Genomic DNA, 27,718 nt, shown 5'->3' with positions numbered 1-27,718 from the left:
CTTCTTTAACTCCTGTCCCAGAGGATCTTATACCCTCTTCTGGCCTTTGCAGGCACTGCATGCATTTGATACTCAAGCATACAAGCAGGGAAAACACCCATACATATAAAATAAAAATAAATAAATCTTGGACCTAGAAAGATGATTCTGTGGTTAAGAGCACAAGCTGCTCTTCCAGAGGACCTCATTCAATTCCCAGCAACCACATGGCAGCTCACAACTGCCTGTAATTCCAGTTCCAGGGGATCTGGTGTCCTCTCATTGACATACATGCAGGCAAAACATCAATGCACACAAAAATAAATAAAATATTTAAAATAAAATGTTTTAAAAAATAAATCCTGGATGTCCTGCCTTAGGGCTGTGTTTTTTTTGTTTTAAAGGTTGATGGTTGTCCTGGTTAGTTTTGTCAAGTTGATACAAACCTAGGCATATCTAGGAAGAATGAACTTAATTTAGAAAATGGCTACATAAGGTTGGCCTGTAGGCAAGAACACAGGTGATTGATATGATTCTTCTGGTAATTGTTGTGGGAGGGCCCAGCTATTGTGGTGGTGCCACTTCTGGGCAAGTGGTCCTGGAATATTTAAGAGTGTTTAAGGCAGTGGTAGTGCACTCCTTTGATCCCAGCACTCAGGCGGCAGAGGCAGGTGGATCTCTGAGTTCAAGGCCAACCTGTTCCACTCTGAGGCCCCACAAAATTCCTACCAGGATTATAAGCGCTGAGAAGCTGTTCAACTCTTTTGTCAGGAACATGTGTCTTTAAGCTCTTGCTTTCAGCATATGCATGTTACAATGCCCCACTATTCTTTCTATATTTTGAAAAGCTCACCAAGGCTCAAAGTATAGGTTAATTGTTTGTAATTACCTACATAGAAATGTTTCAGCATTTGATGAAGCAACTCACAGGCTGGAGAGATAGATGCTCAGGGGTTAAGAGCATTTGTTGCTTTTGTGGAGGACCCAGCCCTTATCGTGGTTCACAGTCATCCATTATAATAGTTTTAAGCACCAAGCACGCACATGGTGCAGATGCAGGCAGAATGCTCATGCATGTAAGTTAAAAAGTAAATACATCTTTTTAAATTAGCAAAAAAATATTTTATAGGATGAGTCCATGAAATCGGTAGTTTTTCCTTTCTTTGACTAGTTTACTTATTTATTTAGTTAGTTTGTTCTTATTTATTTTATGTGTATTTATTTATTTAGTTTGTTTTTATTTATTTTATGAGTGTTTTATCCGTATGCTTGTCTGTATACCACTTACATGCCTGGTGCCTATCAAGGCCAGAAGAGGGCATAGGATCTCCTAGAACTGGAGTTACAGGCAGTTATGAGCCAACATGTGGGTGCTGGGAATTGAGCCTGGGTCCTCTGGAAGAGCAGCCAGTGATGTTAACCACTGAGCCATCTCTACAACCCCAGTATGCAACTTTAAGAGGGTATTCAGTTGCTTCTAGTTCAGGACTACTGGAATTGATTAGATCAATTTTTATCAACTTTTTTTTTTAATGATTTAGGCTTTTGTATATGTTTATTTTGTAGCTGTAACAACACCACAATCAAAAGCACTTAGGGGAGGAAAGGACTTGTTTGGCTTTCCCTTCCGAGTCACAGTTTATCACTGAAGGAAGTCGGGTTGGGAAGTTGAAGCAAAAACCAGGGATGAATCCTGCTTGCTGGCTCCTGCTCATTCTTAGCTTCTTAAATACAGCCTGGGACCACCTGCTCAGGGCACAGTGCCAGCCACAATGGACTGAGTTTCAGACCTAAGCTGCTCTCTGTGACACCTTCCCTCAATCCTCCACTCCTATCTTTCATCTTTCATGCCTTCAAATCCAGTACCATGGTGGGACTCTTAGACCTTGCTGCATTCTACTGTCAGCTTGAGATACAGGCTTGGACCACAGCTTCCCAGCACTGACCCTAAGGAAAGACTTTCCTGTTGTCCCAGTGAAGTGGACTTCGCCTCAGTGAAGCTGATCTCTTATCAATCACAGCTGATTCTTCAGCCCCAATGGATCAGTACACACAGATTCCTCTTTTGGGAAGAGATATGTTTATTATATCTGAATGAATATTTTGCCTGATGCTCGCAGGGGTGAGCAGAGGACTTTGGATCCCCTAGAACGGGGGATCTGAAGTTATGAATAGTCGTAAGTCACCATGTGGGTGCTGGGGACCCAATCCAGGTCCTCTGCAGCAGCAACTGTGCTCTTAACTGCTGAGCATCTCTTCCCCTATTGATTCTTTTTTTTTTTTTTACTAGGCAAAGAATTTTATTAACCCTTTTCCAAACTTTATTCCCAGGCTTCTTCAGCTTAATTTGCTGCAAAGAATGAATTGTGTTTAAGCAAAAACTGAAAAGAGCTGCAGTGTCCAAGGGGCTTGGGCTTAAAAATATTAGCGATCTAGATTTGATCAGATCCATAAACAAAAGACCTTTAAAAAGCAGCCATGATATAAAATAGCAGCTCCTGTAACTTCTGCAAGAGTCACTTCTTCAGAAGTCCCCTCCGTTCAGTTTGCCTCGTTCTTAGAAGCCTCATCAAAATTCTCCACCAGGTCCGGGACTTCATCATCATCATCCTCTCCAGTAGCAAGGGGTGCTTTTCCATCCACAGATTGTTTGGGCAGAGCTTCAGCCAGTCTCCTTAAACTAGTCAGACTGTCTGCCCCAAGCTGGTTTAGAATGCTGGGAAGCATTTCTGTCAGTTGCTTTGTCTCGGCGTGGCCTGTAATGGTGAAGGTGTTTGCTGCCAGAGACGCCTGAACTTTAGGGTTGTTAAAATGGATCACTGTTCCTTGGTTTGTAAACATGTTCACCTCTTCAATACCAGAGATATTGTTCACCCCTAACTTCTTTAAGCAGAACTGCAGTTTTTTATCATCTGCTGTGGCTGTTCTGTGAACCACCTTCTTCTTTCTGCGAACAGTTCCTTTCCCACCAATGCACACTTGTGCCTGCAGCTTGGCCAATTTTTCCTGGTTCATGATCGTTTCTTTCATCTTGTCAGAGTGGAAATGGAGCCGTGCAGGGGACTAGGGTTCGCGCTCAGGGGGTCTCGGGTGGACCAGCTGAGATAAGGGACGCAGGGACGCAAGATGGCAGCTAGAGGGAGGCCGGAAGTCCCCCTATTGATTCTTAATCCAAAATGTCACAAACTGTTTTAAGAGTCTTTGAAACAACACAGGCCTCACTGTTTGCATTTCTTTCAACGTTCGTTTCTTTCAAGGCTCCCACAAGAATGAAGGCTTATTAAAAGTTGGATGATTTTTCCAACCTAAAGTTCCAAAGTATTCCACAATCCTCTAACAAAACCAGTCCAAGGCACAAAGCCTGTGGCTGGCGTTATCACAGCATCCCACTCCTAGTACTTACTTTCTTTCTAGTTTTATTCAGTTGCTATGACACACTCAAGGCCATCATCCTGCCTCAGCCTCATAAGTGCGGGGATTATAGGCATGCACTACCACTTAGGTCCTTAAAATGTTAGTCATTTTAGAACTTAATATTGTAAAGAAATTCAGTGTTAAATTCTGCTTTTATTGCTAAATGCTGTTCTTGGTTCTATATGAAAACAATACTGGATGCTCTGAAGATGATTGTTTTAATTTTATAATTAAATTACACTAACAAAAATCAGCAGTGAATACTGTTTTGAGATTTATTGATTTAGAGATATAATTTATGTAAAATAAAATTTGCTTCTAGAAGTTGTACAGTCTTGAAAGTTTAGAAAAAGAATCAGTAGTATTTGATGGGATGTGGCACTGTGGTTAAGTGCTTGCCACCATAAACAAAGCCCTGGTCAAAACCCCAGCACTGAAGGAAAAAAAATGGTAGAACCATATTCAAGACAGAATATTTCTACCACCCTAAGCAATTCCCTTATCCTAATAAAAGTCTAACCTGGTGTCTTTGAGGAAATATGAAATCTAACTGGTCTTGAAAGTGAGTTCACAAGTAAAGTTTTCACTCATGATTGTATAACTAATACCAGCCATACTGTTGAATTGTTTATATTCCAGAAAAATGACCATTTTTGTTTAACTCTTCAGTGGAAGGATACTTTAATACAGCATCATGTTGAACTACTTTGTTCTTTGAATATTACAGAAGAAAATTCTACAAAACAGAGTGAGGATTTGGGAAGCCAGTTTACAGAAATTTTCATTAAGCAGCCAGAAAATGTCACTCTCCTGTTATCTTTGTTGGAGGTAAATAGGGAACATTGACCTGTCATGTTAATAAGCTGCTTTTGTTGGCTTTGTGGATGTTACTGAGGATGTAATATGTACATACTTTCAAAGGAGTAAAGTTTGTTGTATCATGTTTTTTGAATGCATGTGAGAGATCCTCGTGCATGCTATAGGAAATATGTAATTTATTAAAATAATATGCATCTTATTTCTAGTTTTACAAAGTATTTTATCATTAACATTTTAGTTGATTTAATCAATTAACACTAACTCTTACTGCTTTTTATTTCTTAAAATTCATTTGTAAAGTTTACTGAAATTCTATTTTTTACTTGTAGCTTCTCATTGCATTATTAGTTGAAAATAATGTTTTTCTTGAAAATAGGGATTACAATTGTTAAACAGCTGGCATTCTTCCATTGCAGGAGTTTGATTTTCATGTCCGCTGGCCTGGCGTGAGACTCCTGACTTCTCTTTTAAAGCAACTAGGGCCCCCTGTGCAGCAGATTATCCTGGTCAGTCCCATGGGTAAGTGACTTGGCCTGTGTAATTTTGAGTAAGAAGATGAGGATCGTTTTCTAGAAGTGGGTGAAGTGATGCCTTAATAAATTGTGATCTAAATCACTGTTTGCGTTTAGTCTGCCTGTATGTTCCTCATGGCTGTTCTCGTGTTCTAGGTGTTTCCAGACTTATGGACTTACTGGCAGATTCCAGAGAAATTATACGTAATGATGTAAGTTCATTTTGGTGCGGGATCCCACATGATGCTTACTTTCTCTCTTTGTAAATGAAATCTTTTTAAGTTAAGAAAAGTTAGTTTGGGAAAGATGGGATGATGGTCAGTCATTTAGACCTTTCAAACTTGTATTGTTTTCTTATCTTCTGCCTAGCGAGTATTTAGAGTTAGACAAACCATTTGCTCTTCAAATTTACTACTTCCATATGTTTAAGCTTTCGAGACAGAATTTCTCTGAAGTAGAAGCTGTGCTTTTTCCCGTGAGATATTTATTGTCTCTTTCACCATTTGGCCACCTACGAACTCATAAGTGCTTGCTGTGTAATACTGAAAAATAGGGCTAGAAAGATGGCTCAGCAGTCAGAATAGTGACTGCTCTTGCAGAGAACCTGAATTCAGTTCCCAGCACCCACATGTCAGCTCATAATTTGTCTGTGATTCCAGTTCCTAGGGGTCCTATGGCCTCCATAAGGCATGCAAGTAGTAAAAGGCATATATGCAGGCAAAACACCTATATCCATAGACAGAAATGAGTAAGAAGCAGTAACATAAGGTTTTCTTAATGGTAAGTGACAAAAGGTATAAACTTATGCAACTTAATAAGCTGGAAAAAGATAAAAGGGCAAAGACTTATTTAATTTAACCTTTCCTTTGTGTGCAGCTATACAGCTCTATTTGACATTCAGCAGCAAAGGGGTCTCATCCACATTGACTGTAGATTTTGAATTGTGTTAACACTGTCATAAGTTACCATTATATACTGTGGAATATTCCTCTTTCCTTGGCCCAGATAGCTTTGTTGAGCTCTTATCAGTAAACGCATCTGGAGTCCCCATACACACACCTGGAGCCCCATCTCCTCCATGACGAATTATGGATTTCTCTGAGTGCCCATGGACATGCTTCTTGAAGCCCACACCATGGCTGTCCTTGTAAAATTGGCAGTGCATTCCTGGATTGCTGCCTCAGTGGTGGCAGGACAGCCGTTCTCCCCACCCCAGGTTGGAAAGGAGGGCACAAAGGCTGTGGGAGGAAAAGCCGCACCACAAGTACCTTCTGGAAACTTTGTGCAGGGCATACTATTCATGAGGCATGAATTTTCATTTCTTTTTCTGTTGATTTAAAATCAAACTGAGAATTAGCGACCAGGTATTTGCAAGAATTCCTGAACTCTGTAGAAGTTCTGTTAGAATGTGGTGATGATATTTGGTCATTTGTATTGTTATTTTAAGAAGAGTAAGTCTGAGAATGATCACTCTCTGCTTATGGAAACTACATGGTGATGGATAAGTATGCAGTCGTTGTGTTTTTGCCAGATATGGTAAAAAGAGACCTCTTAAATAGGAACGGTTCCCAAGGCCCCATCCCTCTGTGATCTATGACCTTCAGAGAAGCAGATTGTTGAACTGTCTCTGCCCTCTACGGCTTTCTGCATATATAGAGAGTGAAGCAGTTGGACTTGTAAAATCCTGTTTATTATAGGATTCTGTGATTTTAAAGTAATTTTAGGTGCCTAGTAAGGTTCATGCTCAAGCAAACGCCATCTTTCTTTCCCATTAGGGTGTCTTACTGCTACAGGCACTAACAAGGGGCAACGGAGCAATCCAGAAGATCGTTGCTTTTGAAAATGCTTTTGAGAGGCTACTGGACATTATTACAGAGGAAGGAAACAGTGACGGAGGTAAGAGGGAGAGGCTGTGAAGGCAGCTTGGTACTCACTCTTTTGGGGTGGTCACCATGGTTTCACAGCAGGACATATGCTTGACTACATGATTTCAGCCTTTCTGGGACACAGGCCTGGACAGTCAGTGAGACAGGCGCCCTCGGCAAGTTTTCACTTAGACAGAAGAAATGTAGCTCTGTGAACATCTAAGCTAGGTGGGGAAGGAAGACAGGAGTCTATCTGCATTGTGAGTGCACCGTGTGCAAAACACAGAAGAGCACATTCACATCTTCTGCAATGTCAGAATTCCTTGAGGAACAGTCAACTCCCACGGCATCATGGTTTCAGAAGCAGCAACTTGCAGATACTCCCACTTTGCCAACACGGATTCTTTATTGACATCTTAATAACTAAGAATATATCCCTCAGTAAGTATATCATTATATGTGTAGATACGGACTACATAGAGCTAAGGGGCTACAGCAGGGTTAAGAGTCTTTAGAAGTCAGGGAAGCTGATAGAACATGGAGTCTGTATGAGTATGATAATGAACCAAACTGAGCTTCTCAAAAATACTGGAGAAGTTGCTGTAGTGGCAATTCATTTGTATTTTAATAAATAAAGCTTGCCCAAAGATCAGAGAGTAAAACAGCCACACTGGTCAGCCTTACAGACCAGGCAGCAGTGGCACACACCTTTAATCCCATAGCCATGCTAGCTAGCTATAGAGGCCGGGCAGGGTGGTGCACGTCTTTAATCCCAATACTAGAGGAGAGTATAAAACAGGAAGAGTCAGGTCTCAGATCAGTCTCAGTCTGAGGATTTGTGGAGGCAGGATTGCCATTTCGGTCTGAGGTCTGAGCCAGTGGCTGGCTGCTTTGCTTTTCTGACCTTCAGGTTGGACCCGAGTATCTGTCTCTGGGTTCTTACTATTCATGCTTCAGGTTGCAGCTGCTGGTGTTAATATTGGAGTGGAAATACAGGGTCAGTTGAGCTGGAGGAGCAAGGTGAAGGGATGGCCCTAGAGCCCTAGAGGCACAAAAGGGCAGATGAATGGACAGTGGTTTCAGACAACACAACAAGCAAATGCTTGTTTGTCAGGTACATTAGCGGGGACCAAGTAGACTTGAAGCCCCTGGGATAGTTGGAAGTTCTCTGTCTGTTCATCTTTGAGGCATGTACCGGATGGTCAGATGACAGATGAGTGCGATTATCCCTGTCCTAGTGCTGAGTGTCCTCTGCTTTATGGGGAATCATACGAGGGAGTTGGACTCTTCCCTTGGTTTGGTGTGTCTGATGAGTTCTTGGGTTCTTTCTTTAAAAATTTTTCGTGTGTGGGGCTGAAGAGATGGCTCAGGTTACGAGCACTGGCTGCTTTTCCAAAGGTCTTGAATCAATTCCCAACAACTACATGGTAGCTCACAACCATCTATAATGAGATCTAGTGTCTTCCTCTGGCCTGCAATGCAGGCATACGTGCAGGCAGAACAACATACATGATAAATAAATAAAAAAGAAAAATTTGTCTGTGGTACAGTGGGTAGTGGTGGAGGAGGGGCTGCATCTGTGTGTGGAGGTTAGAGGACAACTTTATGGAGTAGTTTCTCTTCTTGCAGCTTTAGGTGGGATCAAGGGATAAATGCAGGCTCTAGGCTTGCACAGTACCCCCTGAGCCATCCAGCTCACTAGCGCCTAACAAATTCTTGGACTTTGTTTTCCTAATACGATCTTAATATGCCCATGCGCCCCATACATCTCAATTCACCCCAGTAAATGTATGGGGACTCTTCCTGCTGTGCCTTACGGGTGAAGCTAGAAAGAGGGTATTGTTCACCTGTCCTCCTGTGTGCAGAGTGGCCTTCCAGCCTCAAAATTGAGTCAAAGGCTGCTTTAAAATGAAGTCTCTCTGGTCAAGGCACAGTACTGTTCTTTACAGTATGGGAACTTATGACAGGAGCAAGCTTGATCTCAAACATTTCTAATCAGTATCTTACTCATATCTTACCAACTCAAACTACCCTTCAGTTATTGGTAATTTTGCCTTGGTCTCCAGGTGCTAGGGTTATAGCTGTGTGTCCTGAAGACAGGTTAGAAAATAAATCTCTAAAAAGGGAGAAAATTATTTGGTTGAAGACTTGAAGGTCTCAGGGGAACCATAAAATGCAAAATTGAACATTCTGGAGCCAAATTTGCTTTCCTTTGAGTTTAAATATTTTAATTGAGCCAGGCATGGGTGATGCGTCAAATAATCATTGCAGATAGCATGGTAAAACAAAGCAGCAGACCCTGATACAGTACCAAAAGCATGATCCCTAAGAGGAAAAAAACTGATGAATGGGACTTTATTAAAACTGAAAAGGTGTGGGGCTGGAGAGATGGTTCAGAGATTATGAGCATTGACCGTTCTTCTAGAGGTCCTGAGTTCAGTTTCCAAAAACCACATGGTGGCTCACAATCAGCTACAATGAGATCTAGTGCTCTCTTCTGACGTGCAGGTGTATATGCAGGCAAAACACTATACACTTAATAAATAAATAAATAAATAAATAAATAAATCTTTTTTAAAAACCTGAAAAGGTGCAAGTCAGGCACAGTGCTGCATGTCTTTAATGTTAGCACTTGGGAGGCAGAAGCAGGCTGATCTCTGAGTTCGAACCCAGCCTCCTCTACAGAGTGAGTTCCAGGACAGCCAGGACTGCTACACAGAGAAATCCTGTCTTGAAAAACCATAAAAACAAAACAAAATTGCAAAGTTGTGTTCTACAAAAGACTCTATTAAGCGAATTCAGTAACGGCATGGGCGGGGATAAAGTATTACTAAAACTTGTATCTGAAAGAGGACTTAAAAACATAATGGTGAAAAGAAATGCGGATTTAAAACCAGTCAAAATATCTGAACAGATTCTTCATTGAAGAAGAGATTGCAATTTGCAGTAACATACAAATAAACACAATCATGTCATTAGGCGATTGCAATAGAATTACAGTGATGAAAGTCCAAAATTCTAATTCTGCTAGATACTCTTGAGGGTATAGAAAACAGAAAGGCATTGCTGATAGAAATTCAGAGGGGTGCAACCAGTGTGAAAGACAGTAACAGTTTCTTACAAAGCTAAACACAATCTTGCCGTGTGATCTAATGGTAATGCTGCTTCATACTTAGACATACTACATTAAAACTTAGAGTCACACAAAAACATACACTTGATGTTCATAGAAGCTTTTATTTCCATTTCTAAAACTTGGAAGTAATCAGGATGTCCTTGAGTGGGTGAATGGATAAATGCTAATGGGTTCAGAAAATTGGATCTTACTCAGCAATAAAAGTTGTCAAGCTACAGAAAGGTGTCGGAAACCTTAAGTGCATGCTGTTGAGTGATTCCAATTTACAGCCTTTTGGGAAAGGCTGTAGAGGCAGTCATCTGGGATTTGGATGGGGGAAAGGGGATATGGGGCAGTTTTTGTGATGAGACTGTTGTGTTTGGTACTGCAATGGTAACTTCTCAGATTCTACATTTGTCAAAACTCAGTTTTTTAGCGTGAAGAGTGAACTGTGATCTTCAGCACTTTGCCAGCATTTGAGCATCCTTTGTAACTGCTTCACACTAATGGATGGTGACAGTGAGAGAACTCGGGAGGAGAGCAGCTGGAGGTGCCGATTGTCCTGCTTCTCTGACTATAAGCCTGCTCTAAGAGGCAGTCGCTTAGATTGTTTTTCACATCTACTTATTTAGTGCGTTGTGTGCCACAGCACATGTGTGGGAATCAGAGGACAGCTTGCAGGTACCACGTGGGTCCTGGGGGTTGAACTCAGGTCACCAGGCTTGTCAGCAAGTGCGTTTACTCTACTGCACATTTATCTAGCAGGATCAAAGGTGTGCGTGTACTAAGGCCTAGAACAGTGAGCACCTTGAACACTCTGTACTTCACAGAGGAACCAGGAACTCGTGGTTGTTCTAACACTTGGTAGAGGTTAGTGGGAAGGTCTTCACTGAGATAATAACAGGGGCCATAGCGTGGGTGACATTGCACACGAGAGTGATATTTGTAAGCAGAGAAGTAGGAGAAGGAGCCATGAGAAGTAACCTGAGCAGCCAGATGAAGAAAACACCAGGGAGAGGCAGGGACACGTGTCACATGGGTCTCAGAGATCATATAAAGTGGGATGGAGTCAGTCAATAAATGGTTAATATTTAATACATATCTGAAGTCTTTTTCTTGTCTTTGCCAGGAATGCAGAGGTATATAGTACATTGACAAATTCCCATGTTCATGGATTATAATGTAGTGGAAAGAACAAGCTTCTAGAAGGTTGTGTGTGACGCTCTAACCTAGTTTGAGTCTTGTCCATCAGTACTGAGCACTTGGTATTTAAGCTTGTGTGTGAATGTGGTAGATGGCTTCTGTAGTGGGTTGGACAGACAAGAAGTTGCTATGGGCTGAGAAAACACACAGACAGAGGCAGGCAGAATGCCGGGGTCAGAACAAGGCTGCCTGCTGTACCATACTGACCATGGATGTGCACACTTTAGAACACTAGATTGAGTTCCTTCAGATGTCATTAGCTTTAATGCCGCCATTTTTCATTCTTCCCCAGGTATAGTAGTAGAAGATTGTTTGATTTTGCTTCAAAACTTGTTAAAAAACAACAATTCCAATCAAAACTTTTTTAAAGAAGGCTCATATATTCAACGTATGAAACCTTGGTTTGAAGTTGGAGATGAAAATTCTGGGTGGTCAGCACAGAAAGTGACCAATCTACATTTAATGCTGCAGGTATGTGGTCTTTAGACATCACTGTGATCAAAATTTGTCAGGAATCTTTTTCAGTAAAAAGAAAATCACTCCCATTTGCTAAATCCAGGATTTTTAGTTGGTTTTAGGGGAGATGTAAAACCATTTTTTTTAAGGATTTAAAAATAATCATGTACTCATTACATACAGTAATATGTTATACAAGAGCGTTTTCATTAACATATTAGTGTATCTGTTTGATTGAGCATGTTATTGCATCTTGTGTGTGGAGGTCAGGACAACTTGAGGGAGACAGTCTCTTCTACCATGTGAGTCCCACACAGGTTATCAGGAGCCTTTCCCCCATCAGCTAAAAGTATATATTCTATGCTGACCACGCGCTTGTCCTGTGCTCTCCTTCTCTCTGCCTTATCCTCTCCCTGTTGTCATCTCCTCAGTCCTATAGATAGTGTTTATGAAAAAGTCTAAAAACCGCAGGTTGTGGTGGCATACACCGGTAGGAGTTGCTGAAGGAGGCAAAGGCAGGAGGATCACGAGTTCGAGGTCAGCCTGGGCTACACATTAAAAGTTTTTTTAAAAAGAAGTCTAAAAACCACAAATGACAAAAAATGTTTGACGTTTATATTTTCTATGACTGGCCTATTCATTTAGCATGGCTATCTCTAGTTGGATTAACTTTCCTACAAATAAATACCATGTTTTTTAAGTTTATTTTTTTTAAAGATTATTTATTATGTATACAACATTCCTTCCATGTATGCTTGCATGCCAGAAGAGGGCGCCAGATCTCATTATAGCTGGCTGTGAGCCACCATGTGGTTGCTGGGAATTGAACTCAGGACCTCTGGAAGAGCAGTCAGTGCTCTTAACCTCTGAGCCATCTCTCCAGCTCCCTTAAGTTTATTTTTTTTTATTTATATCTGTATGTGTGAGAGTATGTATGCCACTTGTATATGGGTGCCCATGAAGGCCAAAATAGAGTGTTGGAGATCCTGAAGCTGGAGTTAACAGGGAATTTTGAGTTACCACAGATTCAGGGGCTGAGAATCAAACTTGTGTCCTCTGCAAGAGCAGTAAGTGCTCTTAACCACTGAACTATCTCTTGGTTACCATACCTTCACATTTTATGGTTGAGAGAAATCTGTTTTGTATATATTCCAAATTTGTAATCAATCATCTGCTGTTGGACACTCAAGTTAGTTCCCTAATTTAACTTGTGCATGGTGTTGGAGTGACCAGTGATATACAGATGTCTCTGTGTCCTTTGGACCTGGAGTGGTATAGCTGTGTTATGACATAGAGGACCATGTAAAGAATTTTTTTGAGGGGCTGGAGAGATGGCTCGGTGGTTAAAAACATTTGCTGCTCTTCCAGAAGACCCAGACTTGGTTCCAGCATTTATATTAGGGAGCACACATTTGCTGGTAACTCCAAGTTTCAGGGATCTGATGCCCTCTTCTGGCCTCTTCACACAGCAACAAACACATGGCCTGTTCATTCATAGTTTTCCCCACATACACAATAAAAATTTTAAAATAGGGTTTGGGGATTTAGCTCCGAGGTAGAGTACTTGACTAGGAAGCACAAGACTCTGGCTTGTGTCCTCAGCACCAATAAAAAAATTAAAAAACAAAAACAAAAAACAAGAGTTAGCTTTCTCTTGAAGAACATTTTATCTTAACTCTCTCTCTCTCTCTCTCTCTCTCTCTCTCTGAATCTCAGTCCTATTTCCAATTTACTTAACACCAAAAAAAAAAAAAAGAAAATTTTAGAATTATTTTAAAGAAAGATCAGTTTAAAAATTGTATTACTGGCTAGGCATGATGGCGCACACCTTTAATCGCAGTACTTGGGAGACAGGCTCAAAGGGATCTCTGAGTTCAAGGCCAGCCTAGTCTCCAGAGTTCCAAGACAAGTATATTACTGCCTAAAAAGTTGAAGTATATCATGTAAACAGAGAAATGCATTATAGTTCTATGTATCATGAACTACATATATATGTATATTTTATGCTGTGTATTATAAAGTACATCTATATGTAGGTTTGTTGTAGGGTTTTGCTTTGTTTTTTAACTTTAAAAAAGTAGATCAACAGCTGGGCGGTGGCATACACCTTTAATCCTAGCACTTGGAAGGCAGAGGATCAGTTCAGGACAGCCACGGCTACACAGAGAAACCCTGTCTCGAAAAATAAAACAAGTGGATAAACCTGCCTTGCCTCCCTCACTGAAATGTCCCTTTCACATGCTAAGTGAAGACCATGGACTCCAAGGCAAAGGACCTGAGATTCGTACATCATAATATTTTCTCCACCTCAGAGAAGGTGTAGTTGAGTTCATGACTTTGCAGCTGCAGTTGGTCATTTTAGAGCATCTGCATTGTCTCTCTCCAGTTTTATTTAGGTTTGCTTATCTGAAAGTGCACCATTGTTTTCGTTAGAATAGCTATGCCCCTGACGGAACTGTTTCATTATATTCATTGTTACAGTTATAATCCTAAGCCTTTGAAAACTGGAACTAATATACTTGGGGGAGAGGAGGTTAGAGCTTTTCCTCTGAGGAGTTAGTTGATTGGCTCTCTCTCTTTCTCTCTCCTTCTCGCTTGCTCTCTCTGACTTTATTGATAGGTTCTCACTATGTGGCACTGGCCTGACTGTCTCCTGAGTGCTGAGATTTAAGATGTGCCACTACACCTAGCAAAACACCACTTTCAGATCTTTTTTTTTTTTAATTAATTAATTCAATGCCTCTCTGCCCCTCTCCAGAAAGTCATCTTTATCAGGGAAACAGAATCTGTGTAGTCCTGTCTGTAGTGATGTTAGTGTTTTAGTTGCGTTCTTCGGCATATCTGCTATAAAGTCATGGATGACATTTGTCTGGCACTTTTGTTAAGTAAATTTTCTCATATATATGTATTATATTAGGTATAAAAAGTTTTTTCATATAAATAATATGATTAGTTTGTAAAAATATAAGCCATTGTTTAGTTATTTTGAAGATGTAATTGGGCCTAAATAATGGTTTGTTTCTGAAACTTAGTGTTAAGATTCAGAGTAATCATGGAACTGTAGGGATTTAATAATGAAACCAGCCCCACCTAGTGTATGAGTCTCTGTCAGGCCTCCAGCTGTTAGCTTTAGCCTCTTTATCTCCAGGGTTAGAGAAAGTCGTGGAACTCAGGCCGTCTGTTTCAGACCCACTCTGTCTTTAGATAGTTCCCACTTTCTCTGCTAGGAGCCTGCCATCTTGTACCTGAATTCAATTTTGTATTGAATATGTCTTATTTGTAAATACTGTGTTGTTTCAGTCCAGAAATGACTAGAGCAGATAGTATTCTGTGAGAGTTCAGATCACCTGAGAGGGACAGCATTAAGCACATAGCGAAGTACTAACTCTGTTGCCATAGGAGAAAGGGGCCACGCTTAGCTATGGTGAGCATATTAGGGAATACCCCAACAGATGGTTCTGTCTCACGCCTCTACAAATGATTTTGAGACGGGGTCTCCTCCTGCCTCCACCTCCCTGGTATGCAATACCATGCCCTGCTGCAAATCTTTAAAAGACGATTTTTATCTTGTTCACAGCTTGTCCGAGTACTAGTGTCTCCTACCAACCCTCCTGGTGCGACCAGCAGCTGCCAGAAGGCCATGTTCCAGTGTGGGTTACTGCAGCAGCTTTGCACCATCCTGATGGCTACGGGAATTCCTGCTGATATCCTGACCGAGGTAAATGAGGGAAAGACAGAGGCCACTCTAGGAGTTGGGAATCCTAGGAATTAGACACTAATTGAAGGAAACTTATCCTTAGACCCAAATTTTGAAGTCAAGAGCCCTCTGAAACAGATATGTTGGTATAGCCTAGCAGCCTGTACAATGAAATGTCTCTCTGTACTTAGCACAACAGTCAAAAATTTCAAAGAAAACACAGTAATATTCATAATCCAGACTCTCTGTGTATTTTCCATCTTTATGTGGCTTATTTTTCTTTATTTCTTTTAAACTGTGACTGTCTGTACTCTGTCACTCTTTAAAAACTTTGCTTTATTTTTTAAAAAATACTATTTACTTCTTTTTATAATTCCCTATACTCTTTTTCTTCTCTCTTCCAAGCCTACGTACATTTATCCAACACTGTGACCTATTTAGAGGTCTTTTTTATCTGAATCTGTCTTTATTGTGTATCTGTAATTATTTTCTGACCAAAAGCACTCTTTTTTTTTAAATGCTAAGCAGGCACAGCTAGGGTCAACACGGCCCTGTCTGCTTGCTCCACCCAGTACAGCATGGCAGAGGCATGTTCGCTGCCTCTGAGAGTCATGTACATTGCCTCATTTTTAGGCACACAACAGGTCTGTGTTGCCATTAAGCAAATTGTAGCACTCTGCTCACAGATCCCACTTAAATGCTCTGTAGCTGGACCTCCCAAAATAGAGAGCCATTCGTGCTGGCGAACCAGGAAGCCTTCTTAAGGAGCTGCACGGTTTTCACTGCCAATGCTGAGTCAGAAAGACCTCTCTCAAACTCGCTGCCATCAGAGTCCATCTGAAAAAAATAATTACTGGCTACCAAGAAGCTGTGCTTAACCCTGTTCTTTTATGTCTAGAATTCTTTTTTAAGCTTTCTCAGGTTTTACATGGTTATAGTTGACTATGTTGGTGTGCCAATTTGTTGTAGGAGGCCACTCACTCATTCAGACCTGAAATAATCACTCAGTAACTGTATTAATTAAATCACTGCTTGGCCTATTACCTCTGGTTTCTTATTGGCTAGCTCTTACATTTAGAATTAATCCATTTCCATTATTTTATATTTTATATGGTTCGTGGCCTACTGGCAAGGTTCCAGCTAGCAGCTTGTGTCTTTCCCCTCTGGCAGCTACGTGGTATCTCACTGACTCCACCTTCTTTCTCCCAGCATTCAGTTTAGTTTTCCCTGCCTAGCTCTATTCTACCCTTTCTATAGGCCCAAAGCAGCTTCTTTATTAATCAGTGGTATTCACAGCATGCAGAGGGGAACCCCACATCATTTCTCTCTGCTTTAAGTCAGTCTTGTCTCCAACCCCTACCCCAATCCCACAGCTCTCTTATTTTGCTTCTTTCTGTCATGCCAGGATTGTTTTTTGAAATGTATGTTAAAATTAGTAGGATTTATATAAAGATATAATATTTGTGAGACAGGATATCACTCTTACCTAGGCCAGCCTTGAACTCCAGATAGTGCTCCAGCCTCAGCTTCTTGAGTGCTGACATTACAGTCTGCTTTTTTATTTTTGGATCTTTTCTTTAATTCTGGTTTTCTGAAAACTACTGATGCTAACTGTGGGTTTCGTCCCCATCCCAGCAGTGATGACCACTCTCTTCACCTAGGACAGTGGCTGCTCTTCCTTGATAACATCTTTTCTGTTCTCCTGGAACTTTGTTAACAAATTTGTAAATTTTTTAACCTACAGATATCTTTATAAGGAAGTTTTAGTTGATAATGATGACGTGTGTTTATTATGTGCAACACTGCTCTGAAGTATAGTTTTTCTTTTCATTATTGTTTCTTGGAGGTTGTTTTCGACTTAATCTTTAAATTGAACGTTCATTATGTTGTATTTTAAGTGTGTCCATTGATCTTATTTTAAAGCGTTTCTCTGATTTGCTAGGACTGGGGATAAGTCTCACCTCTGACAGTACATTATTATTTTAGTTTCCATGAGGCTTCAAACTGCATGCAGTCAAATCTTCTGTTTGGTTTTAGTTATGATCTGGTCTCATGGAACCCACAGACATGCTGTGGAAATGAGACTGGCCTTCAACTTGTATTCCTCCTTCCTCTCGCCCCCCCAGTGCTGAGATTCCAGGCGTGTGTCTGTCCAGCGAGTGTTGGTTTTAATGAGGCCTGGCTGGGCATCCTGGGAGGATCTCTAGAGAACATTTCAGCACAATCATGTTCTAACTGATCTTTTCATGTCTGAATTTTGACTCTTAAAAACAAAAGAGCAAGATGTAACATTTTCTTAGAAAATAGATTTTTCCCTCTTAACTTACTTTCCATAGTGTTTTTTTTTTGTTTTCATTCTTGACAGACCATAAATACTGTATCCGAAGTTATCCGAGGCTGCCAAGTCAACCAAGACTACTTTGCTTCTGTGAATGCACCTTCAAATCCCCCAAGGTAAGAATCAGGAAATGCCAGGTCCCTGTGAGGAAGTCAGACTTAGGTTTGGGTGCGGGTAGATCTCATGTGCCCATCTTACTCTTCTTAAAGGTCAGTGTGTGTTGTGGAATGGCCCAATAATATAAAGATATTGGTCATTAAGACTATGCTTCTGTTTAAGGATATTGATGACTAAGATTGTATGCTTCTGTAAAAGGATGTTGGTGATTAAGACTGTATGCTTCTGTATAAGGATGTTGGTAATTAAGACTGTATGCTTCTGTATAAGGATGTTGGTGATTAAGACTGTATGCTTCTGTATAAGGAAGGATGTTGGTAGTTAAGACTGTATGTTTCTATATAAGGATGTTGGTGATTAAGACTGTATGCTTCTGTATAAGGATGTTGGTGATTAAGACTGTATGCTTCTGTATAAGGAAGGATGTTGGTAGTTAAGACTGTATGTTTCTGTATAAGGATGTTGGTGATTAAGACTGTATGCTTCTGTATAAGGAAGGATGTTGGTGATTAAGACTGTATGCTTCTGTATAAGGATGTTTGTGATTAAGACTGTATGCTATTGGTACCTAATACTTGGTTCAGCTGCCAACCTTTCGATTGACACAAATCATAGGACTTTCTTAGCCTCAGCTCCCTTCTTTCTGAAATGAAGATGGAAATATTTGTTGCTTGAGTCCTGGTTATAGCACTTCAAGCAACAAAATGAGTGGTAGTTGATGTATTGGGTTGTAATGCTCCGAGTGCTCATTCTTTTCTTTACACTCTTGTCAGACCAGCAATTGTTGTACTTCTCATGTCCATGGTGAACGAAAGGCAGCCATTTGTGTTACGCTGTGCTGTTCTCTACTGTTTCCAGTGCTTTTTATATAAAAACCAGAAAGGACAAGGAGAAATCGTGGCAACACTTCTACCCTCCACTATTGATGGCAAGTAAAGTTTTTTTTCAAGCTTGTATTTGAATCTTTGCTTATGTTTTAGCCACAAGTACTTAGTAACTCGGATGAAAGCCTTAGATTGGATTGGAGGAGAGCTAAGTCAGACTGCACCTGGATCTACGTTGCAGAATTTCTACTTCTCTCTCCTTCTTAAGATGTGAGAGGATGTGGTACTCGTCCATACATGGGTATCATGCCTTTAGAAAGATTGTGAAGATTACACACACACAGTTACACAGGTAGAGCCATGACCCCAAATCCTAGTGTGTAATAAACACCAGCAAATCAGTACTATGAAGATAAATCCTACCACTTAGTCACACTCAACATTTTGGTCTATTGTTCTGCGATAGAGTATAGCTATTGCTTATGGATTCTCCAGTATTCAGTTTACTTGAGATGTGATTAAATGGCTGTTTTCATATTAAGAGCAATTTGACACAAATAATTGGAAACTTTAGAGAGTTCATTTTAATTACATAAATATAGGAGGTAGACTAAATTTAAGTCTATTTAATTGTATTTTACCAAAATTATTTTTGTAAAGGATATTATAGAGATGTTTTCTATAAATGAAAGTAAGATGCTAGAGGTAGTAAAATAACGTGCCGATTGTTTTAGAAATGATATTTTCCATGAAGACAGTTTTCTGTCTTGTTACCATCAGACTGATGCCTATCATGTTCTGATATTTCTTTGTGCAGCTACCCTTTTAGGAGACACTTTTCTGTCATCTGTCCCTTTGTGTTTGAAGTCTTAGATAGTACATAATAGTGTTTTTACTGCTCCCGTGTAGGAAACGGTTCTTCTGACCCTTGTGAGTGTGGGGTTACTCCACAGGGCCTAACATTCCTGTCTGTTTGCAGCAACAGGTAACTCGGTCTCAGCTGGTCAGCTGCTCTGTGGAGGTCTGTTTTCTACAGATTCTCTTTCAAACTGGTGCGCTGCTGTGGCCCTCGCCCATGCGCTGCAGGGGAACGCCACCCAGAAGGAGCAGCTGCTCAGGGTCCAGCTGGCCACAAGCATTGGCAACCCTCCGGTGTCCCTGCTGCAGCAGTGTACCAACATCCTTTCCCAGGTAAAGGCCACGGGCTCCTGAGAGGTGCCAAAGGGTTGTCATGTCCGTGACCCAGGGTGGACAAGGAGAGAAAGCACTCGCTGAAACCAGGCAGTTTTGTGGAAAGTTAGCCAAACTGTTTCTACAGGAGTAGTTCTACTAAGTGGATATATGGGCTTCAGCATGACAAAACACAAGTTCTTGGCACAGGGCTGTTTTGAGTTTTACTTTTCTTCTTAAATTATCTAGGATTCTTCCCTGTCTTTTTTCTCTTCTCAGTGAGTTCAGATAGTTAAGGAGAAAAAGTAAAATAACTGCAAATCATAGTTATATGCCTCCATCTTTTCTCCTGAAGCAGTTGATTCCCCCCCACCACCACCACCAAATAAAACAACCCAGTAGCAGTCCATTCCATATGCAGTATGTGCAGTGTGTATTTCCAGGGTCTGAGTTCTCACATGCCTAGCAAGATACAGACAAACACAGCTAAGGCTGTGTGTGTTCCTTCAGCTGGTTATGGAGGACAAGTGGAAGGTGCTTGCCAAGGCGCCTGGGCATGTCTCTTACTCCATGGTTTGCCCACGTGCACTTAACCTTGCTTCTGAACAGTTAAAGACATACTTCAGCATACTTTAAAGCCAGAGTCCTGAAGGACTTAAATTATGGATGAACCCTTGTTCTTTCTACTTGGTCTAGCCGTGGAGGGTCCCTTCCGTGCTCCCACAGCACTACAGTGGCCTGCACTGTTGAATTTCATCACGCATTGCAGTTTCTTTGTTTTGAACTTTTTGTTATCGCTGTTGCTTGGCAGTAGACTCTTTTCTTCATGCTTACTAAACACCCCCTACCATTGTGCTATGTCCCCCAGTTCACAGGCCTTTTTTGAGCATTTTTACCAAAGAAATAATACCATTATTCATAGAAGTTAGGGGTGAAGTTAACTAATGGGAAGAGAGTTGAATGCTGTTTGAATTGGTTTACTTCAGTGGCCAATTTATCACTTATCTCTTCATGATTTAAAAAAGAAACTAAAATTTTCAAATCTTTACTTACTTAATGCTGGATGCTCACCATCACTGTTGAAAACTACTGTTGTCAAGTTGTAAAAACTCTGTCATGGGGCACAGACGCACCTTACCTTTGTAACTGTAATGTCTGTGTAATGCTAAGACCTACAGTGGTGATGGCTAACCCCCTGTAAGTAATCACAAGGCTGTGAAATTAACCTTATGTGCCAAGTATATCAAAGATTAGAGCTTTGTTGCCACTAAGTATCTGTCAGCTTAGATTGCAGAGACTAAAAGCATAGTTGAGGGATTTTTCTGGACTTAGGTAATTTAAAGCAATGTTTATGAATAATGTTTGATGTATAATTTGCAGGGTGATAAGATCGACAGACGGGTATGTATACTTGATAAGTTGAGGCCTTTTCTTCTGACGGGCTTCTTGTCTTGGGTTTTGCAGTTGGTTTTTAACAGCTTGTTTGAAGTTCTGTTCTACTCACCTTACGTGTGTTGGCTCTCTAGTTTCCTCCATTCCCTCTTGGACTGGTTACTAAGACTATGGGGATTACTAAACCTATGGCCTGGGCTTCTTCCAGGGTTGCTTGCACTGCCCTCTGATTCCTCAATTTTGGTTCCCCCAAGCTTGTTTCTTTATTTCCCTTAAAAATAATTTAAAGAAAGTCAAGTTTAGGGATAAAAGTATGCCTTTTAATTAGTAGGTGAAGGAGGAATGTGTGACTTTATACTACTTACATTATTTAAAATGTACAATAGTAAAATTTTTGTAATTATAATTTTAAATGTAGTATTACGGATTATTCTGCATATAATCTATAGGCTACAGGTACCATATTGGTTTTACTATGCTGGGGGAGAGTGTTATTTATGTTCAGTTTGGTTTAGTTTTTATATCTTAACATCCTTGTCTAGTCATGTATTTTAGCCATACAGTGCGACCAGCAGTAAATGAGGTCCAGCTAGTTACCCTTTCAAGTGTGAGTATGGTGTAGCGTGGAGCTACAACTCATACACGCATACTTGACAACTTCTGCCAGCAGTTACTGTTTCTTTGTTTTCCTATGTGGTTCTGGGGATCAAAATCAGGGCTTTCTATGTGCTAGGCAAGTGCTCTACCAGTGAGCCACACCTCCAGCCCCAGGATTTTTGATTTAGGATGTGTCTTGTAAGTATAAATGTCAATCATTTAAAAGACAGACATTATGTTTTCAATTGATTGGCTTGGTTTTTTTTTTAACCATTCACCACAAATTGTAGAGTTATTTGTGTAATTTTATCAATGCTCTTATTCTTTGTTCTTAGAAGCTACCACTAAAAATTATTCTGATCATAAGACACTAGAACTACTTGTTTTGATTGGTTTTGAAACAAGGTCTCATTTAACCCAACTACCCTTGAACTCACTATGTGGCTGAGGTTGACCTTGAGCACCTAACCTGCCTCTACCACCCCAGTGCTAGGGTTATAGGTAGACCTCCTATGTCCAACTTCTAGAACCTTATTTTCATGAGAAAAAAAAAGTTAAAAATTTTAAGTGCCAGCTTTTTGTTTATATAAACAATATAAAAATGTTCAACTTGAATGAACATAGTAGGCATAAGAAGGACTTTTATTTAGAAAACATAGTTATAAAAGCATAATAGCTGATATTAAAGATTATTTGAGTTAACTTCAAATTTTATTTGTGCCTGAGCGTGGTAGTACACACCTTAAACCTCAGCACTGTGGAGGCAGACTCAGGAGGATCAGTGTATATGTGAGGCCAACCTGGTATTAGCGGGTTCAGAGCAGCCAGAGATACATATGCAGACCTTGTCTCAAACAGAAACAAGGGCTGGTGAGACAGCTCGGTGAGTAAAGTGCTTACCTCACAAACATGAGGGCCTACATTTTGATCCCCAGTACTGACATGAAAACTAGGTGTGGTGGTGTGCACCTGTAACCCCAGCACTCAGGGTCGAAGGCTGGTGGATCCCAGGGACTCCCTAGCCAGCCAGGGTATGTAACACGAGGGGCTGGCTTGTTGGGGTTTCTGCCCTGCCCAGTTCCCTAGCCATTTAGTCCCAGAGAAAATCACAGAGGACTCCATAAGATTATAAGCTGATTGACCCATTAGCTCAGGCTGCATATTAGCTCTTGTAGTTTGTATTAACCCATTATTCTTATCTGTGTTAGCCACATGGCTCGGTACCTTTCTCAGTGGGCAGGTCACATCTTGCTTCTTTGGTGCTCTGGGCTAGACTGGTGAAGAATGGGTTTCTTCCTTCCTAGAATTCTCCTGTTCTCATCACCCCGCCTCTACTTCCTGTCTGGTTCACCCACCTATATTTCCTGCCTGGCCAATCAGCATTTATTTAAAACATGATTGACAGAATACAGACAATTCTCCTGCACCAAGGGTAGCCAAAAAGGTGAGCTGCAGGTCCAGTGAAGGCTCAAAAGAGAATTTGGAGAAAGTCATGGAAGATTCTTAGCATCCTCTATACACCCGTGTACCACATTGGTACATGTGTGTTCATACACACACACACGTCTTCGCCTCCTCTTCTTCCCCTCTTCCACCCTCTCTCATAAGAAAAAAAAAAACTTGTGCGTGTGTGTTTATGGCTTTTCTTTCATCCTTTCAAATCTATGGTTTTTAATGACTGAGTCCTCAGAATGCCCAGAATAATATCTTCAGTCTCCTTTTGTTTTCACATCTCTATGGCTCACATTCTGTAGACTCTGGCAAGAGGTTTGTACTTGTTTTGTATTTTCTAATCTCTGCCTAGTTACGGAGCTTAACTGTTGTCTTTTGATATAGCTTATGCACAGACACAAACACATCATTTTTCTTTTGACAAGTGCTTTTAACCACTGAGCCAGCTCTCTAGCCTTGGTACAGAGGTCAGAGGACAACTGTTAGGTTTTGTTTGTTTTGTTTTGTTTGTTTGTTTTTTCTTACTCGTACTCTTTACTCTTTGGGGGCTGCCACCCAGCTCCCAGATAAATCACACAGAGGCTTATTCTTAATTATAAATGCCCAGTGTTAGTTTGGCTTGTTTCTAGCCAGCTTTTAACTTAAATTATTCCAGCTACCTTTTTTTTTTAAATATTTATTTATTTGTTTATTATGTATACAATATTCTGTCTGTGTGCATACCTGCAGGCCAGAAGAGGGCACCAGACCCTATTACAGATGGTTGTGAGCCACCATGTGGTTGCTGGGAATTGAACTCAGGACCTTTGGAAGAGCAGGCAATGCTCTTAACCTCTGAGCCATCTCTCCAGCCCTCCAGCTACCTTTTGCCTCTGGACTTTTATCTTTCTCTATTCTATTATACCTTTCTTTACTTTTGACTCTGGCTGGCTGTGTAGCTGGATGGATGGTCCCTGCTGTCATCCTCCTCCTTTTCTGGCTCCTTGATCTTTCCTCCCAGATTTCTCCTCTTGTTTGTTCTCTCTGCCTGCCAGCCTAGTCTATCCCTCTCCTGCCTAGCTATTTGCAGTTCAGCTCTTTTTTAGACAGGCAAAGTAACACAGCTTCACAGAGTTAAACAAATCCAACACAAAAGAATACATACAACACATGGGCTGGAGAGATGGCTTAGGGGTTAAGAGCACTAACTACTCTTTCAGAGGACCTGGGTTCAATTCCCAACCCTACATGGTGGTTCACAACTGTCTGTAACTTCGGTTTCAGGGGACACATGGCAAAATACCAATGCACATAAAATTAATTTTTTTAAAAAAAAAGAATACAACACATCTTTGCATCATAATTAAATGTTTCACAAGAACAGATGTCACACATCTTCAATTAATATTCCACAACAGACAACTTTCGGGAATAGATTCTTTCTACCATGTAGTCTGGGGATTGAACTTAAGTTGTCAGGCTTGGCAGTATGCACTGCTACCTGCTGAACCATCTTGCTAGCCCCCACTGGGGTTTTCCTAGGCAGCTATCTAGCTGATCCAGTATTTTAGTCTATCTAGGACACACTGATGGCTGTATGGTACTTTTTCCACACACAAATTCTTGTTTGTACAAGTCCATTTCTGGACTTTGGTTCTGTTCATTTTTCTCCGTGACCTAGCATCACCTCATACTACCTTTCATAGTATCCTTAATTATTTCCACTAGTTTATTTTTCCATATGATGTTAAAAATCAAATTATTTAGTTCTACGAAAGTAAAGTTCTTCAGGGACCTAAAGTATAGATCAGTATTAGAGCCCATCCTTTGTATGGATAAGGGCCTGAGATCACTCTCCAGCACTAAAAGGAGGAAAAAAAGGAAGAAATCTGTCTTTTGATATTTTTGTGTGAGTTACTCTTCTCTATATGCAGTGTAGATGAATCTGTTGTCAACACAATAACTACTATAAGGAATTATAATCAAGGAGCTAGGCAAAACAGCGATGTGCTCAATTGAGAAAGATGCTTTAAGCTGGCCAATTTCTGTGAATAACAGGAAGCTACAGTGTGAACATAAGGAAAAATAGCACATCATGTAAAAACGAAATTTTTTTAAATATTTATTTATTATGTATACAGTATTCTGTCTACTTGTATGCCTTCAGGCCAGAAGAGGGCACCAGACCTTATTACAGATAGTTGTGAGCGGGGTATTGAACTCAGGACCTTTGGAAGAACAGGCAATGCTCTTAACCACTGAGCCATCTCTCCAGCCCTAAAAACTAAATTTATGCTTGCCAATGTGGTGCACACATTTAATCCCAGTGTTCAGGAGGCAGAGACAGGCAGATCTCTGTGAGTTTGAGGCCAGCTGGTTTACAGAGCGAGTTCCAGGGCAGGTTCCAAAGATACAGAGAAACCCTGTCTCAAAAAACAACAACAACAAAAAAAAAAAACTAAATCCATTTTGATACCTCCTTGGAAGATCATTTAAAGTAGTTTGAAATTAGTCAATATTAAAAAACACCTGAAAATAGATTATAAATAAACCAAGACCTCAAGGATTATGAAATTAGAATAATCTGGGTGGATTTGAAGAGGGGCTAGAGAGATAGCTCAGAGGATGTAAGCCCTTGCTGCAAAGCCTGAAGATCTGAGTTCAGTCGCTGGGACCCACATGATGGAAGAGAAGCAAACTGTCCTCTGACCTACACACACACACACAGACATGTGTCCCACATACATATAAATAAGTAATGTGGTTTGGTTTGGTTTGGTTTGGCTTGGTTTTGGCTTTTTCAAAATAGGGTTTCTCTATGTAGCTTTGGAGCCTGTCCTGGAACTAGCTCTATAGACCAGGCTGGCCTCAAACTCACAGAGATCCACCTTCCAAGTGCTGGGATTAAAGGTGTGTGCCACCACAGCCCAACGTAAATCTGGTTTAAAAAAAATTTTTTTTGGAAACCATAGTGATAGTTAATTTAAGTTTATTTCTTGCCTCATTTCTTTGAATAATTGTAATTTGTATATTTCTGAAAATTCTCCCAAATGAATCATTATTATTCTGACTTTGATTATTTTATTTCAGATTTTGTTCTTTAAAAAGAAAAATAAGGCTATAAACAACATTGTATGTGGAGATTTATGTATGTTGTATTAAAATTTCAAAAACCGTGTTCTTGTTGGACACCTGATCTTGGCAGCAGTGCCGTCAGTATGTTCAAGACATTCTTGTGCTAGTGAGCGCACCCCTTAGTTCTGTCTGAGATGTCTCTTCTGTCTGGCCTGCTGTCACTAGGCTTGCAGTGTGGGCTTTCATTTTTTTTATTGAGAGTAATACGCTCTTTTGGAATTTGACTAAATGGCTTTTTTGTGCCTTTTTATCTTTGTTTTGTTTTTTTTTTTCAAGAAGGAAGAATTTATTTTTCTTTAATCGGAATTTGCTTTTAAAATTCTGACTGAGGTTCTATTGCAGTAGATCTGCCTACCTTGCACTTATACTTCTCAATAAAATGTCTTCTATTTTGCTATTTTAAAAAAGATTAAAATATTAATTTGGAACATTTATTTTTTGTTTCATTTTGCAATAAAAAATTTTTTCATCCAGTATGTTTTGATCATGTTTTCCTTTCCCTGGCTTCCCCCAGATCCTTCCCACCTCTTTGCCCACTCAGCTGTATGTGAAACATTTATTTTTGATCGTTTGTCTTGGGATTGGTGTTTTAAAGCTCCCACATTATAATTTTGTTCGTAGTATAACATCTTTTGCTACTACGATTTATTTATTTATACAGATCCTCAGGTAACTCAGGCTGTCCTTGAACTCACTGTGCAGTTCTGGGTGACTTTGAGCTTGTGATTCTCCTGTCTTTGTCTCCCAAGTGCTAAGATTACAGGCATGTACCACCATACCTGGGTTTGCTCAATGCTGAGGATGGAACCAGGGCTTTGTACATGTTAGACAAGCACCGTACCAACTGAACAATATTCCCAGCCCAGCCACCACTGCTATTTTAAATAACCACTTGTATTGGTGCATATAAATTAATTCTAATGTCTGCACTGTGTTTATTTGGGGAAGTGAAGCTTGTGGTAGACACAAAAATGTATTCTTTCGTTCAGTTTTTAAGTTTGACTCCCTTACACATCTCACAATGCTTCGGTTCTTTTTTCACGAAAGGGAAGGGATCTTAAGCCGACTGTGAGTTTGATAAAATAATAAATACGAAGTGGTTTCTGCCAATTTATTTTGCAGGGAAGCAAAATACAGACAAGAGTTGGGTTATTAATGTTGCTTTGTACCTGGCTGAGCAACTGTCCCATTGCAGTAACACACTTTCTTCACAATTCAGCCAATGTTCCATTCGTATCCTTTATGTTTTGGTGTCGTACATGTAAGTAACTTACATCTTCAACTTCTGTTGAAACCTGAAAATGTTATGGATATATAATGATGCATGCTTAAGTTCTCGCTCTCTGTTGCTCTCTTTCTTCTGTCTCTCTCTCTGTATGTATGTGTAGTTCTTTATAGTATGCTAGACTGGAGATATATATAATTTCTTGTAGAGAATCTTAAGATCATGTATTAAATTCAGATTACTATAAATCATTAACTCCTTAACAAAGATGTCAGCTTACAGGACAAATTGCAGAAAATCTCGGAGAGGAAGAACAGTTGGTCCAAGGCTTATGTGCCCTTCTTTTGGGCATTTCTATTTATTTCAATGATAATTCACTAGAAAACTACATGAAGTAAGTAAGAGCATAATGGCCAGAGATAATGATAC

At 40.2% G+C, this 27,718-nt stretch overlaps 2 protein-coding genes across 6 annotated transcripts in view; one reads left to right on the top strand and one right to left on the bottom strand.

Annotated features, from left to right (window-relative positions):
• Nucleotides 1-27,718, top strand: part of Uso1 (USO1 vesicle transport factor) — a 66,206-nt gene that overhangs the window by 22,302 nt on the left and 16,186 nt on the right. For 2 of the 4 annotated variants that reach the window (XM_041671311.1, XM_041671312.1), the window contains 12 exons: nt 4,121-4,221; nt 4,629-4,731; nt 4,881-4,936; nt 6,500-6,620; nt 11,200-11,378; nt 14,941-15,081; nt 17,426-17,514; nt 18,289-18,443; nt 19,319-19,530; nt 20,890-20,910; nt 27,187-27,297; nt 27,565-27,683. In XM_041671311.1, the coding sequence (XP_041527245.1) occupies nt 4,121-4,221; nt 4,629-4,731; nt 4,881-4,936; nt 6,500-6,620; nt 11,200-11,378; nt 14,941-15,081; nt 17,426-17,514; nt 18,289-18,443; nt 19,319-19,530; nt 20,890-20,910; nt 27,187-27,297; nt 27,565-27,683 (1,408 nt within the window). The remainder of the gene's footprint in view (nt 1-4,120; nt 4,222-4,628; nt 4,732-4,880; nt 4,937-6,499; nt 6,621-11,199; nt 11,379-14,940; nt 15,082-17,425; nt 17,515-18,288; nt 18,444-19,318; nt 19,531-20,889; nt 20,911-27,186; nt 27,298-27,564; nt 27,684-27,718) is intronic. The other 2 variants (XM_041671315.1, XM_041671313.1) reach the window with 1 other exon arrangement.
• Nucleotides 2,251-3,009, bottom strand: LOC121460768 (transcription factor BTF3-like). Of its 2 annotated transcripts, XM_041671321.1 has the most exons (2): nt 2,625-3,009; nt 2,251-2,567 (listed from the first exon to the last, which is right to left on the bottom strand). In XM_041671321.1, exons 1-2 carry the CDS (start codon nt 3,007-3,009, stop codon nt 2,521-2,523), a joined length of 432 nt encoding a protein of 143 aa, XP_041527255.1. In that variant the 3' UTR covers nt 2,251-2,520. The 2 variants fall into 2 exon arrangements, with proteins under 2 accessions (XP_041527255.1, XP_041527254.1); XM_041671320.1 differs by having other exon boundaries at nt 2,251-3,009.

The sequence above is a fragment of the Microtus oregoni genome, unplaced genomic scaffold (genome assembly GCF_018167655.1).
Source record: "Microtus oregoni isolate MIOR12 unplaced genomic scaffold, Mior012 000021F_ref0000039, whole genome shotgun sequence".
NCBI classification, from domain to species: Eukaryota; Metazoa; Chordata; class Mammalia; order Rodentia; family Cricetidae; genus Microtus; species Microtus oregoni.
The sequence above is the reverse complement of the archived record's forward strand: the minus strand, read 5'-3'. Positions and strand labels throughout refer to the sequence as shown.

What these genes read in the sequence shown, in the direction of transcription:
- LOC121460768 (XM_041671320.1), bottom strand. Translation starts at nt 3,009, where the DNA reads ATGAAAGAAACGATCATGAACCAGGAAAAATTGGCCAAGCTGCAGGCA.